Source organism: Rhinopithecus bieti, unplaced genomic scaffold, assembly GCF_001698545.2.
Source record: "Rhinopithecus bieti isolate Rb0 unplaced genomic scaffold, ASM169854v2 scaffold_81780, whole genome shotgun sequence".
Lineage (NCBI taxonomy): Eukaryota > Metazoa > Chordata > Mammalia > Primates > Cercopithecidae > Rhinopithecus > Rhinopithecus bieti.
Genome location: NW_016830359.1, coordinates 488,575 through 504,168, shown reverse-complemented (window position 1 = coordinate 504,168; position 15,594 = coordinate 488,575). Strand labels below are relative to the sequence as shown.

The 15,594-nt window shown below is 49.6% G+C and overlaps 1 protein-coding gene and 1 pseudogene across 1 annotated transcript; one reads left to right on the top strand and one right to left on the bottom strand.

Moving 5' to 3' along the window:
• The first annotated feature begins 2,050 nt into the window (after positions 1-2,050).
• On the top strand, positions 2,051-9,159 carry LOC108524315 (putative zinc finger and SCAN domain-containing protein 5C). Its single transcript, XM_017865354.1, is given in 9 exon segments — positions 2,051-2,278; positions 2,280-2,349; positions 2,352-2,437; positions 3,289-3,492; positions 4,277-4,427; positions 4,690-5,389; positions 6,137-6,327; positions 6,591-7,257; positions 9,039-9,159. Coding segments are annotated over 9 exon segments (2,418 nt in total).
• Positions 9,160-11,006: 1,847 nt separating this feature from the next.
• On the bottom strand, positions 11,007-12,882 carry LOC108524314 (60S ribosomal protein L13-like; annotated as a pseudogene).
• Positions 12,883-15,594: the final 2,712 nt, after the last annotated feature.

The window sequence follows — 15,594 nt, the reverse complement described above, 5'->3', positions numbered from 1 at the left end:
GGCTGGTCTTGAACTCCCGACCTCAAGTGATCCACCTGCCTTGGTCTCCCAAAGTGCTGGGATTACAGGTGTGAGCCACTGCGCTCACACTTGAGTCCACTGGGTTTTTAATTATTGTTTATGTTACTTACTTCTTTTATTTTTAAAATTATTTTGTAATTTCAAGTTTTATTTTAAATTTGGGGCGTACCTGTGCAGATATGTTACATGAGTATATTGAGTGATGCTGAGGTTTGGGGTATGACTGATCCCGTCACGCAGGACGTGAGGCTAGCAACCAATGGGTAGTTTTTCAACCTTCCCTTCCTCTGCCCCTCCAGAGTTTCACTGTTTTGGAGTCCACGTCCTGATTCCCCTTCCTCTGTGTACATGCCCAGGAGCGGGATTGCCAGATCATGCAGTGGTTGCACTTTTAATTTTCTGAGGAGCTTCTATACTGTCTCCCACATCGGCTGGTCTAATTTACATCCCAACACAGGGCGCAGAGGATCCCTTTCTTCCAAATCGTTACCAACACTCGCTCCATGTGTCTTTTTGGGAACAGCCACTCTAGCAGGCGTGAGGGGAGCCTTGTGGTTTGGATTTGCATGTCCCTGAAGATGAGTGACGATGAGCACCTTTTCCTAGACCTGCTGGTCATTCACATGTCTTCATCTGAGACGTCCGCACAGGCGCCTTGCCCTCCTTCTAGTGGGTTATGTGTTTTCTCGCTTTGGAGTCGTTTGAGTTGCTAATGTTTTGCACAGGAGCCTCTTGTGAGATGTGTGGTGTGTAAATATTGCCTCCTCCTCTGGGTTGTCCCCCGGCTCTGCCGATTGTCTCCCTGTCTCTCTGTTCTGCACCTGCTCAGACTCCTTCCAGGAAGTGTGGGGTATTCGTCCTCCAGGCTACTGGTGACCTTTCCTGAGACCCTCCTGGCAGTTTTTTCTCCTCTCTGCAGAACTTCAGGTTGCTTCCCCCACCTGTGGCTAGGACAGCAGGGCTGTGTTCTCATAGCTGTTGAACTTGGACATAATTGATGCCTGGATAGTATCACTCAGTGGTTCCTGCCTAATAAAGCTAGGTTTAGCAATTAACTTTGAAAAACCTTATTATTGTATGAACCCACTTCTTTAAAATATCAAGGAGCACTAGACTTTAAATCTGTGTTCTGGGATGAGCCTAAGAATAGAGAAACTCTTAGAGAGAGAAGGTAGATAAGTGATTTCCAGGGGCTGGGGTGGGTAGGCAGGGGGTGATCACTGATGGGGATGGGGTTTGTTTTGGGGTGATGAGATAATTCTGGAACTAGACAGTGGTGATGGTTGCACAGCATGGTGCATGTCTTAGTCCCATGAAATTGTGCACCTGAAAAAGATAAATATGAGGAAATTTATGAATGTGCATTTTACCAAAATAACAAAATATCTGTGTAGGTGCTTGATCCTCATAGGATTCTTTAGTGCTGTCCCTTCTCTAGAGCGAATAATTCTGGGGTTAAGAAGGTTTGTTGGGGGACAATCTTACATTGTAACTATTTTTATTTGTCTTATTGCATAATTATGACTAAGGATTTGCCTTGGATCTTATCTTGATAAGAAAACATAAAGAATTGACATGATTGTTGCATCAGATTTTAGGCACTTCACATTACTGTCCTATTTGATTTACAGTCAAAAACAATGTTGTTCGATGGGCAGGAAAACCGATTCAGCCTTTGCACAATGATCCAGAGATCAGATCCAGGGGAGCATTCAGGTTTTACTCCAGAACATGTAGTCAGGTGTAGACACTGGAAGAAGAACAGAGTGGATTCATTTCCATGGTGCTGAGTCCAATGCTAGAGAGGAAATGGGGTCTGGGATTGGGATGAGGGATTTGGAAGGGAGGGGTGGGTAGAGTAAAAACTTCACCTAATAAGCTCATGCTTTTTTGTCCCTGCAGACTTCTGAACGAACAGTGAATCTGTTACTGAGAAAAACCAGGGGTGGTCTGTGTAGATAGGTCACAATTAGATACCAGCTACTGGAAGAGCTTTCCCAGAGGCTGACTGAAATATTATCCTGTAGATATGGCTGCAAATTGCACACCCTTATGCGGTCTGGGAGAACCCTGCAACAGCCCTGAGTCAGAGCCACCACAGTCCCTGCCATCCCCAGCAACTCAACTTGGAAATCACGATGTGGACCCTGAGATTTCTCACGTGAACTTCAGGATGTTCACCTGCCCGAAGGAGTCGGACCCCATCCAGGCTCTGAGGAAACTCACTGAGTTGTGCCATCTGTGGCTGAGGCCCGACACTCCACACCAAAGAGCAGATCCGTGGACATGCTGGTGAATGGGAGCAGTTCATGATCTCCATGCCCCAGGAGCCCAGGTCTTAGTCATGATGAACGGCGTGCCAGAGCTCAAAGACCTGGAGGACCTGCTGCGAAATAACAGGAAGACCAAGAAATGGGTGGAGTGGGACCCTCCTGAATTGGCTCCAGGAAGGGGAGGTGGATGGGGGCTGCAGGGTGCACCTGGACTGGAGAGGACCCAAGGGGCTGCTCTAAGGTCAGGGCCTTCCAAGTAGAGAAGTGTGCCCATCACAGGCACATGGCAGTGCGGGGACAGTTTTTGGTTGTCACAAGGGGGAGGACAGGAGATGCTGCTAAGCATTCTCCAAAGCTCAGGACAACCCCCCATGACAAATAATCATCCCAAGATTCAAATATCAGCCTGTGCCTGAGATGGCCAATTCCTGGTCCTAGGAGATGGAGCAGGCAGAGGGGAATACAGGGACCCACACACGGGCGTGAGGCCAACATGAAAGAAAAGATGTTGGTTAAAATATTACATCTGATGGAAGGTAGGGAAAGGAAGGCATTAGGGTGAACTGAAGGGGCCAGAAGTCCCCATCCTGAGGGGCAGGGAAAGTGGTGGTATCCAGAGATCCAGGGATCTGGCCCTCCAGGTCCCCATATGAGGCCCCTAAAGTTAACAACACAAAAGTGAGCTGCCACCGGCCAATTGAGTTGGATTCACCCGGAATATTTCTCCCTGTCTTCTCTTTGGTTTAGACTCTTTCATCTAAAGGACCCATATTTATGTACTTATCTAGAAAACTCCAGGTCCAGGCAGGTGCTGAAGTCTAGAGAGGAAAAAATTCAGACAGGATTGCTGTGTCCACAGAGCTGACTCTGCATCGGGAAGGCAGATTTGAACATTAATTACAGTCAAGTGTGACCATTATGGCAGGACCCAGGGAATATGAGAGCTACTTTCAGGTTCTCATAGTGAGTCTGATTGTCTCTTTTCCCTCTACAGTCTGTGGTCAACTTGCTCGGCAAGGAATATCTTATGCAGGACTCAGATGTTGAGATGGCTGAAGCCCCCGCCAGTGCCAGGGATGATCTGAGAGACGTGTCCAGCCAGTGGGCCTCCTCTGTGAAAAAGATGCGTCCAGGGGAAGGCCAGGCCTGCCGAGAACTGCAGACCCTGCCCAGGGTCCCTGCACTGTTCAGGAGGCAGGTGAGTGTGTGAGGCCTTGGTGTCTGGGCAGAGGTGGGAGAAAGAACAGGAGGAAGTCTTGTGGCTGCAGGACTGATTGACAGATTTGGAACAGGACAAAATTAGAACCATTCCCCATGGACATGGTACATCCCCAGACATTCATTCCTGAACCATCGCAGAGAGGAAAACCTCATCTACTTTTCCCTCCACTGTGAGAGCTTTTAGCATTGAGGGTGGGGGGTAAGAAATGGTCTCAGTGAAGTGAGGGAGGCAGTTGGCACAGATGACTGAACTGAAGGTCCCTTCCACATCCAGTTTCCTCAGAGACGTTTAATGTAATAATTCAGCAAGGAACCCACTTTCTACAGATTGTCAATTTCTTAATTTGAGGAGTGTTTCTCAACTGGGGTGATTTTGCCTTTCAGGACACATGGCCATGTCTGGAGATGTTTTGTGTGTCATTGTAGGAGGTGATGGCGGTGTTAGTAGCATCTAGAGGGTGGAGGCGGGGTCTCTGCTCTGCACAGGAGCGCCCCTCCAGGAGGGTGATGCAGCCCCAATGCCAATGGTGCCAGGGGTGAGGGGCCTCCACCTAGAGTCATGCTCCTTCCAGCCTCAGGGGCAGGGAGATGTTGGCACGGCGGGAAGAAATATGCTCAGAGAACCAAAGAGTGAAAACCACCACACCTGTGTCATTGGTGTGGTGGTTTTGAATGTTGGTGCATTCCATCAGGAAAAGGCAGAGATGCCTAAACTTCCCCAGTTTAGACACGGAGTCATTGCCCTTGGTTTTCATTGTCAGGAAGAGGACTTCCTGCTGCCAGAGACCATTGTCATGAAAGGTGACCCAAAGGCTCTGAGCCCCAAGCCGACCTTGGAGAAGGACCTGGAGGAAGACAGGGAGGAAAACCCAGGAGTTACATCCTCAGAGCCTCAGCTTCCAAACGGTCCCAGTAAGTATGAAGACTTAGACCTGTGTGGAGATAGCCCCTCTCTTCTGGCGTGCAGGAGTGGGGTCCCAGCATTATCATGTCTGGGGAGTTGGCACTCAGCTGCCAAAGCCTCTCCACCCCACTCTCTAGAGACCTACAGTCCAATGTCTTAGGCTTGAGCTTGAGGGGAAGTTCTCAGACAAGGTCAGTGTTTGGTTGCAACGAGTTTGGTGTATTGAAAATGCGCTTTATTAACTGTTGTGTGTGGAATCCCTTCTTCCAGCAGATCTGGTGAGTGCAAAGGAGGGGCAGGAACCCCAAAAAAGAGCCTCTGTGGAAAATGTGGATGCCGACACACCTTCTGCCTGCGTTGTGGAGACAGAAGCTTCGACTCACAGCAGGAACAGTGGAGAGGCTCCGAATCTCAGAGGCCCCAAAGGAAGCAAACCAGACGTCACCTCCATTTCCCAAGAAGAACCTCAAGGAGAAGCCACACCTGTGGGCAACAGAGAATCCCCGGGACAAGCTGAGATCAATCCACTTCATTCCCCGGGCCCTGCGGGCCCAGCCAGTCACCCCGATGGCCAAGGAGTTAAGGAACTGCTGCCCTTTGCGTGTGAGGTGTGCAGTAAGAGGTTTAAGTATCGCGGCAAGCTAGCCGTCCACAAGAGATCACACACAGGAGAGAGACGGTTTCAATATAATCTCTGTGGGAATCGTTTCATGCAGCGCATAGGCCTGCAATTTCACCAGCGAACCCACACCGGCGAGAGGCCCTACACGTGTGACGTCTGCCAGAAGCAGTTCACCCAGAAGTCCTACCTGAAGTGTCACAGGAGAAGCCACACAGGGGAGAAGCCCTTCGAATGTAAAGACTGCAAGAAAGTTTTCACCTACAAGGCGAATCTGAAGGAGCACCAGCGCACCCACTCCGGAGAGAACTGCAGACCCTGCCCAGGGTCCCTGCACTGTTCAGGAGGCAGGTGAGTGTGTGAGGCCTTGGTGTCTGGGCAGAGGTGGGAGAAAGAACAGGAGGAAGTCTTGTGGCTGCAGGACTGATTGACAGATTTGGAACAGGACAAAATTAGAACCATTCCCCATGGACATGGTACATCCCCAGACATTCATTCCTGAACCATCGCAGAGAGGAAAACCTCATCTACTTTTCCCTCCACTGTGAGAGCTTTTAGCATTGAGGGTGGGGGGTAAGAAATGGTCTCAGTGAAGTGAGGGAGGCAGTTGGCACAGATGACTGAACTGAAGGTCCCTTCCACATCCAGTTTCCTCAGAGACGTTTAATGTAATAATTCAGCAAGGAACCCACTTTCTACAGATTGTCAATTTCTTAATTTGAGGAGTGTTTCTCAACTGGGGTGATTTTGCCTTTCAGGACACATGGCCATGTCTGGAGATGTTTTGTGTGTCATTGTAGGAGGTGATGGCGGTGTTAGTAGCATCTAGAGGGTGGAGGCGGGGTCTCTGCTCTGCACAGGAGCGCCCCCTCCAGGAGGGTGATGCAGCCCCAATGCCAATGGTGCCAGGGGTGAGGGGCCTCCACCTAGAGTCATGCTCCTTCCAGCCTCAGGGGCAGGGAGATGTTGGCACGGCGGGAAGAAATATGCTCAGAGAACCAAAGAGTGAAAACCACCACACCTGTGTCATTGGTGTGGTGGTTTTGAATGTTGGTGCATTCCATCAGGAAAAGGCAGAGATGCCTAAACTTCCCCCAGTTTAGACACGGAGTCATTGCCCTTGGTTTTTCATTGTCAGGAAGAGGACTTCCTGCTGCCAGAGACCATTGTCATGAAAGGTGACCCAAAGGCTCTGAGCCCCAAGCCGACCTTGGAGAAGGACCTGGAGGAAGACAGGGAGGAAAACCCAGGAGTTACATCCTCAGAGCCTCAGCTTCCAAACGGTCCCAGTAAGTATGAAGACTTAGACCTGTGTGGAGATAGCCCCTCTCTTCTGGCGTGCAGGAGTGGGGTCCCAGCATTATCATGTCTGGGGAGTTGGCACTCAGCTGCCAAAGCCTCTCCACCCCCACTCTCTAGAGACCTACAGTCCAATGTCTTAGGCTTGAGCTTGAGGGGAAGTTCTCAGACAAGGTCAGTGTTTGGTTGCAACGAGTTTGGTGTATTGAAAATGCGCTTTATTAACTGTTGTGTGTGGAATCCCTTCTTCCAGCAGATCTGGTGAGTGCAAAGGAGGGGCAGGAACCCCAAAAAAGAGCCTCTGTGGAAAATGTGGATGCCGACACACCTTCTGCCTGCGTTGTGGAGACAGAAGCTTCGACTCACAGCAGGAACAGTGGAGAGGCTCCGAATCTCAGAGGCCCCAAAGGAAGCAAACCAGACGTCACCTCCATTTCCCAAGAAGAACCTCAAGGAGAAGCCACACCTGTGGGCAACAGAGAATCCCCGGGACAAGCTGAGATCAATCCACTTCATTCCCCGGGCCCTGCGGGCCCAGCCAGTCACCCCGATGGCCAAGGAGTTAAGGAACTGCTGCCCTTTGCGTGTGAGGTGTGCAGTAAGAGGTTTAAGTATCGCGGCAAGCTAGCCGTCCACAAGAGATCACACACAGGAGAGAGACGGTTTCAATATAATCTCTGTGGGAATCGTTTCATGCAGCGCATAGGCCTGCAATTTCACCAGCGAACCCACACCGGCGAGAGGCCCTACACGTGTGACGTCTGCCAGAAGCAGTTCACCCAGAAGTCCTACCTGAAGTGTCACAGGAGAAGCCACACAGGGGAGAAGCCCTTCGAATGTAAAGACTGCAAGAAAGTTTTCACCTACAAGGCGAATCTGAAGGAGCACCAGCGCACCCACTCCGGAGCTCCGCCTCCCAGGTTTACACCATTCTCCTGCCTCAGCCTCCCATGTAACTGGGACTGCAGGCGCCCGCCACGTCGCCCGGCTAGTTTTTTGTATTTTTTAGTAGAGACGGGGTTTCACCATGTTAGCCAGGATGGTCTCGATCTCCTGACCTCGTGATCCGCCCGTCTCGGCCTCCCAAAGTTCTGGGATTACAGGCTTGAGCCACCGCGCCCGGCGTCGTTATGTCTATTGTTATAGGTTTATTTTGGTTTGTGTTGCTGTTCTTTCAATAAACAAACATCTTATTAGTTTTCAATATTTTGTAACAAAAAACGGAGTCTCCTGATTGACATGCTGTTACCCACTGTTTTGCTGTAAAGTACAATTGTCCAAGGAGGGTGTCCAGATTAAATACACAATATGCCAGGGGAAATGTGGGTTTCAGATAAAACATTATTTTTAGTATCACCATGTTCTAAATTATTCATTATTTTTCTCAAACTCAGCTTTTATTGGGTATCCTAAACAGTTTTCTTTTTTTTTCTATTCTTTTTTTTGAGATGGGATCTCCCTCTGTCAACCAGGCTGGATTGTAGTAGCAGGATCATCGCCCACTGCAGCCATGACCTTCCAGGCTCAAGCAATCCTCCCATCTAAGCCTCCCAAGTAGCTGGGACTGCAGGATCGTACCACCACTTCGGCTACTTTTCGTGTTTTTTGTGGAGATGAAGATTTGCCTTGTTGCCCAGGGTGGTCTTGAACTTCTGAGTACAGGTGATCCACCTGCCTCAGCCTCCTTAAGTGCTGGCATTACAGGCATGAGCCGCTGTGCCCTGTATAGGTTTTATTAGACTTTATTATAATTATGATATTCAAATTTTTTGAAATTTTTTTGTAGTGATGGGATTTTTTGTTGCCCAGGCTGGTGTGGTGTGAGCCAGCACGCCTGGCTCTAGACTTTCTTTTTCAGAGCTGTTTTAGGTTCACAGGGAAACTCAGTGGACAGCACAGCTTGATTTATCTGCTGTCCTGACTGACAATGAAAACAAGATACCCACTGCAACCTCAAAAAAGCCCAGTGCGGCCGGGCGCGGTGGCTCACGCCTGTAATCCCAACTACTTGGGAGGCTGAGGCAGGAGAATCGATTGAACCCGGGAAGGGGAGCTTGCAGTGAGCCAAGATCACGTCATTGCACTCCAGCCTGGGCGACAGAGTGAGACTCCATCTCAAAAAAAAAAAGAAGAAGAAAAAAAAGAAATGTATTTAATGCCATAATATGTCAGAATAAAGAGAAAGATAAAAAAGAAAAAAGTATGAAAAAATTAGTAGGACAAAGTCTCTGTTCTCATGAAACTTGCAGAATAAAGAACCAATGCTGAGGCAGGAAAAGAAGAGTGGGGCCAGGTTATCTGAGTTTTCCGTATTATCTGCTTAATTGAAGTTCAGCTTACCAATCATAATGGGAGTTTAAGATAAAAAGAGGCTAGGCTGGGTGTGGTGGCTCACGCTTGTAATCCCAGCACTTTGGGAGGCCAAGGCGGGTGGATCATGAGGTCAGGAGTTCGAGACCAGCCTGCTCAACATGGTGAAACCCTATCTCTACTAAAAATACAAAACTTAGCTGGGTGTGGTGACACACACATGTAATCCCAGATACTCAGGAGGCTGAGGCAGGAGAATCACTTGAAGCCAGGAGGCAGAGGTTGCACTCCAGCCTGGGGGACAGAGCGAGACTGTCTCAGGAAAAAAAAAAAAAGATAAAAAGAGGTACAGAGTACAGTCCTTACCTTTAAGAGGTTTCTGGTCCAATAGACAGCTAACCCTAGAGTATGAGTCTGTTTCCGTGCGGATACATAAGACCCATACCTCTAGCTTGAGGTGGGTGCTCCTGGCATCAGGCTGTATGTGGTGTCATAAAACTTTCTCCAACTGAGGATCTCTAAATCAGGTCCTCAGCCTAGAACTCTCAAGCCTCTGGTAACCTAGGCTGAGGGAGGCAGGAGACAGGGGAAATAGCAGAGATATTGGTCAAAGGATACAAAATTTCAGTTAGACAGGAAAAGTGTTTAAGAAATCTATTGTACAACATAGAGACTGCAGCCATTAGCAATGTATTGCATGTCTGAAAATTGCTAATATAGTAGAATTTTTTTTTCTTTTTCTTTTTTTTTGAGACAGGAGTCTTGCCCTGCTGCCCAGGCTGGAGTGCAATGGCACGATCTCAGCTCACTGCATCCTCCACCTTCTGGGTTCAAGCGATTCTCCTGCTTCAGCCTCCTGAGTGGCTGGGATTACAGTCACGTGCCACCATGCCCAGCTACTTTTTGAATTTTTAGTAGAAACAGGGCTCACCATATCGGCCAGGCTGGTCTCGAACTGCTGACCTCGTGATCCGCCTGCCTTGGCCTCCCAAAGTGCTGGGATTACAGGCGTGAGCCACTGCGCCTGGCCTTTTTTTTTTTTTTTTTTTTTTTTTTTATGTTTTTGTAGAGACGGGGTTTCATCATGTTGCCCAGGCTGGTCTTTAACTCCTGAGCCCAAGCTACCCACTTACCTCAGCTTCTCAGAGTGCTGAGATTATAGGCATGAGCTACCGCATTCGGCTCTATGGGCTATTTTCAAGGTATCTTCTGAGAAAATGTTAAACAGAAGTCAGAAAGCTACTCTATGAAGGCAGAGGCATTCGCTGGAGCTGTGAGTGACGTACCTGCAATGTCTAGATTCTAATTTTAGGAGTCGGCAATGTCAACCCAACTCTACCTGTCAGACCAATTCAACGACTCACATAGCGGTAGCTCCACCTACTAGTACAACGGGTCAAGTTTTCACGTTTCACATGTGCCTACAGGATAGGACTTGGCAGGCTTGAGTTGAGATTTATGCTTGTTTCTATTTAGGTTTGGATAATTGTGAAAACCAAGTTATTTCCATCATTTTGTGCAAACATCGTTGTGTGTAAAAACGGTGTCCACGTTTTGTCTTTGAAATGGTCCCGGCCCTCCGCTCGTTACTGTATTGAGAATGAAATGAGAGGACATACTTGGCACCTGGAGATGATTGGACAGTACAGTTGTGCACCATAAGGGTAAATGGTTCCATAGTTGGATGAGCCATCCTGGCGGTGGGTGGATTAGCCACTTCTAAACAGATAAGGAATGGCTAGAAAGCTCCTGTGCCAAACCAACTTGACGCATACTCACCCACACGGAATCCCTCCACGTTCATTTTAATTAATTAATTAATTAATTAATTTGAGACAGAGTCTTGCTCTGTCGCCCAGGCTGGAGTGCAGTGGTGCGACCTTGGGTCACTGCAAGCTCCATCTCCCAGGTTTATGCCATTCTCCTGCCTCAGCCTCCCGAGGAGCCGGGATTACAGGCGCCGGCCGCCACGGCCGGCTAATTTGTGTATTTTAGTAGAGACAGGGAGGGTTTCACTGTGTTGCCCAGGCTGGTCTTGAACATCCTGAGCTCAGGCAATCCACCCGCCTCGGCCTCCCAAAGTGATAGGATTACAGGCGTGAGCCACCGTGCGGGGCAAATCCCTCTACTTTTCTTTTTCTTTCTTAAAAAAACAAAACAACACAAAACAAAAACGACAGTGCTTTAACACGAAAGGAAGGCATAATCCAGGGCTTGGACTGTCTTTCAAGAAAACCCCAAACCCCCTGCCAGGAAGTCACAGTCAGGAAGCCCCATCCCAGGCCCAGTTGCTCCCGGGAAATACATCACGTGGAGACCCAGCATAACTGCTGACTGATTGCAAGTCCCCAGGAGGGCTTTATTTTTTCTTTTCAACATCTTGTTCTGCAGCTTCCTTGGCTCTTTTCGCCGGGATGCCGAAGAGCCGGGCGTTGGCACGCGCCAGGCGGAGATTAGCGAAGGCTTCGACATTCTCCTCCTCAGTGATGACTCGAGCTTTCTCCTTATAGGCATTCGGGACGGGCATGACCGGCCCTCTCAGCTGAGTGGCCTGTTTCAGTTCTTCAGCAGAACTGTCTCCCTTCTTGGGCGCCGAGGGCTTCCTGGGCAAGCGGATGAGTTTGGAGCGGGGCTCCTTCAGCCGCTGCGTGTTGGCCTGCAGGGACTCCGCCTCCTCCGATCCACAGAAAGGCCGGTGGTCCGGGCCAGCTTCTTGTGCATGCCGGCTACCCTGAGCTCCTGCAGGCGGCAGCCGCGGCCGTGCGCACCTTCGCGTGGTAGCAGCGCACGTTGCGCCGGATCCGGGCGGGGCGGGGCGAGGCTGCGCGCCTTGGCTTGCCCCGCCTGGCGCCTGCGGGTCATCCGGGCCGGCTGGTGGAACCACGTGGCCAGGCGCCGCTGCAGTCCTTGTGGAAATGGGGCTTCGAGATCATGCCATTCCGGCTGAGCGCCGTGGCTGCCTCCGGCCCTGCGGCTGCAGGCGCGAGGGGAGCCAGTGAGGGGCCGGGTCCCCCCAGGCCTCCGCCCTGAACCCTCCAGCCTGGGCCGGAGGCTGCGCCTAGAGCCCGGGCCTGGTCCAACGCTGTCTGCGAAGAAGGAGCCCATCCATGTCTGCCTTGGCTGCAGCGTCAGGCCGATGGCGCTGGATGGAGCCCGAAGGCCGAGACCCCAAATCCCTCTGGTTTTCTAAGAAATCACCCTACTGTCTTCTCTATTTTTTTTTTTTTGGACGATCTGTAACTTGTTTTCACACCTGATTAAAAAAAAGTACTACTGTTCTCCCCAAGATTTCCCTTTGATACAGTAGGTGAACAAAATAGATTTTTTCCCCCCGCAAATACCAGCAGACACTTCCTGGCACCCCACACTGTATTGGCACGGGTGTTAACAGTCCCAGTTCAGATGTGCAGCGTTTCAGGTGGGATACACTGCAACAAGGATCTAACTGTGGAGTCATCCTCAGAATTACATTCAGTCACGGGGCTGCCCTTCTAAGCTGGCAGAAAAGGAACCTGGGCCAGGCACCGTGAACACACACGGTAACTCACACCTGTAATCCCAGCACTCTGGGAGGTTGAGGGAGGAGGATTGCTCAAGCCCAGGAGTTGGAGATCCACCCGGGCAACATAGTGAGACCCTGACTCTATAAATAATTTAAAAATTAGCTGGGTGTGGTGGCACACACCTGTAGTCCCAGCTACTTGGGAGGCTGAGGCAGGAGACTTGCTTGAGCTCAGCTTCCCAGCTCCTTTTTCTGGGAAGCCAGAAAGCTAGAATCAACTCCAACCATGTTGACCCACCCAGCCTCCACCATCCCAGGAATCATGCTGAGGGAGTTGCTGTCTTCCCCCTTCTTCCCATGGCTGTGCCACAGCCTCCCTCCCCACCTGATGTCCCATCAGCAAGGTCCGAGTCTGAAAAGCCACCAGGTGGGCCAGGTTGGCTGGTGCAGATTTAGCTCCAGCTTGGGAGGATTAGGCGGTGCTACATTGTTGTTTCTCTGCCAAAAAAGGCACCTTCTAAATTCAACTCAAAGTCATTTATAGCACGTGGCTTTTTGGGGTTGCAGTGGGTACCTTGGCTTGGAGCATCCACCAGAGCACATAGGTGCCTGAGGAGCAGCAGTGTGAAGGCAGCCCGAGGTCAGGTGCGCCCTTAGCCATGAGGGGCAGGCCCTGTGAGGGGCAGTCCCTGGAGTGGTTCACGCAGCCAGATATGGCAGGAGAGACACCCATCCAGGGTTGGTCAGTGCAGTCTACCTTCTTCTTTTCTTATTATTATTATTTTTTTTTTTGACAGAGTCTTGCTCTGTTATCAGGCTGGAGTACAGCAGTGTGATCTCGTTTCACTGCAACCTCCACCTCCCGGGTTCAAGCGATTCTCCTTCCTCAGCCTCCTGCATAGCTGGGACTACAGGTGCACACCACCACACCTGGCTAGTTTTTGTATTTTTAGTAGAAACGGGGTTTCACCATGTTGGCCAGGATGGTCTCGATCTCTTGACCTCGTGATCCACCCGTCCCGGCCTCCCAAAGTGCTGGGATTACAGGCAGGAGCCGCTGCGCCTGACTGAGTCTACCGTCTTTAGACTGGGAACAGAGGTGCATGATCCTGCCATGGAAATGAACTCACTCATCCCCGTGAGAGGACAGGAATTGCAGTGTCCAGGCAATCAGAAAATCAGCCTGCCAGACTCAGCGACATGTTAGATCACCTGGGGAGTTTTATAAACTCCCAACACAGGGGCCACATCCTCAGCCAATCACATCATTATCTTAGAGCTGGACCCCAGGCATTGCTTTTTTTTTTAAAAAAATTAAAAACTCCTCAAGTGACTCCAACATGTAGCCAAATTAGAAAATGAAGCTCTAAAGAAACTTTAGAAGTCACTAATGGATCATAGAGCACCATGATTGAAATTAAATGGGCAGGTAGTACCATCAAAACAGTTTCTACATCTGGTGAAGACGGTTGAACCCAATCACCAAAAGAGAGAACCACCACCCATGCCTACCTCCACTTCTTGAATGAAAGGGGAGTCTACGTACATTTTATGGTGGATTCTAGGCCCCTGCCTCAAAGAATGCTACTCCAAAAGGGACCTGGGTGAGGCAGGATAGGCAGTCAAGGAAATGACCACGTCCTTAGGATGCTGCACGTGTGGTGACTATACAGTGAACAAAATAAGCCTCAACGTTCACACTGGAATTGAGTTCATTCAAGCAAAGCCATCTCCAGTAAGGAATTTCTGAGAGCCTGTACACTTTGATCTTACCCATCCACACACTGACACTTTGCTTGTTATGATAGTAAAAAACACACCCCTGGGTGGAGACTAAAGATGTTAATGAGACGTGTGCACAGCTACTGCACCTGTGCGCCCAGAGGACCACCCAGAACGTGCTTACTAGTAACACCTCGTCCCACCCCACTAGGTGTAGTCATCCGAGACTCCCATAAAGACAGCAGGTCTTTGCTGTCTCATCCATAGGAGCAGCCAGCCCTGAATCCTTGCTCCAGGGATGTCCTGTCTATTCCGCACTTAACTTTCAAAATACCCTATTTCCTTTGCAATCAGTTACTCTATGCTGCATCTCTTTGCTGTGTATCTCTTGTTTAAATTCCTTTAAATTAAAATGACAAGAACCAAAGTCTTATAAAAGTGGCCTTTAATAAATGAATCCAGCCTATTCAGGAAGGGACCTTTCCAGAGCTCTGTAGATTGCAGGACTCTGCCTGTCAGCTCAACAAGCCATCCATAAAATGTCCTCCCAAGACCAGCAGCATCAGCACCACCTAAAATGCACACTCTCAGGTGATCCCAAACAAGTAAAATCTGAGAAATTGTCACCAAGAGGACCCTAGGGAGACGTGACGACTCAAGGCAATGTGGTGTCCTGGATGGGGAGGAAGGAAGAGGAGGACATTGTGGAAACAGTAAGGAGGCCTCAATAAGGTATGGGTCTTAGATCAAGGCAATGTATTCAGTCAGTTCATCGCTTGTGGCAAATGTGCCCTACTAATGAATCAGTTAGCAATGGGGGAAATGGCGTGGGGCATGAGGTAGCTCTATGGACTTTAGAAAGCTATTCTAAAACTAATTCTATGTTTTAATGCACACTCTCAGGCCCCATCCCCAGTCTACTCAATCAGAAACTCTGAATTTGGGGCCCACCCACCTGTGGATTAACCACGCCTTCAGGGGATGGGAATATCACTAAGACCAACTAGTCCCCAAAGACTCCGAATGCCTCTGTCGTCCAAGAGTCACATTGGGAATTTAGAAATTGCCAAATTTAGGCCACAAAATACACCATCTGGGGCAGGGAGATACACAGGCAGAGCAGAGACGATCCGGGGGGCAGTGAAAATAGCCCCCATGATACTCCAGTGGTGGATCCTCATGAGGCCTTTATCCAAACCCACAGGATGTACAACACCCAGAGCGAGCCCTAATGGACACTATGGACTCTGGTTGCTGGTGATGTGTCTGGGCAGGCTCACTGATGGAACAGGTGCACCACTCTGCTGGGGATGCTGGGTGGGGAGAGGCTGTGCTGTGTGGGGAGGGAGTCTAGGGGAACTCTGTGCTGTCCACTGAGTTTCCCTGTGAACCTAAAACAGCTCTGAAAAAGAAAGTCTAGAGCCAGGCGTGGTGGCTCACACCAGCCTAGGCAACAAAAAATCCCATCACTACAAAAAATTATTTCCAAAAATTTGAATATAATAATTACATTAAAGTCTAATAAAAACAATACAGGGTACCGTGGCTCATGCCTGGAATGCCAGCACTTAAAGAAGCCAAGGCAGATGGATCACTTGTACTTATGAGTTCAAGACCAGGCCGGGCAACATGGCAAAACTCCATCTCTACAAAAAAACACAAAAATTAGCTAAGTTGGTGGCATGCTCCTGTGGTCTCAGCTGCTCGGAAGGCTTAGACAGGA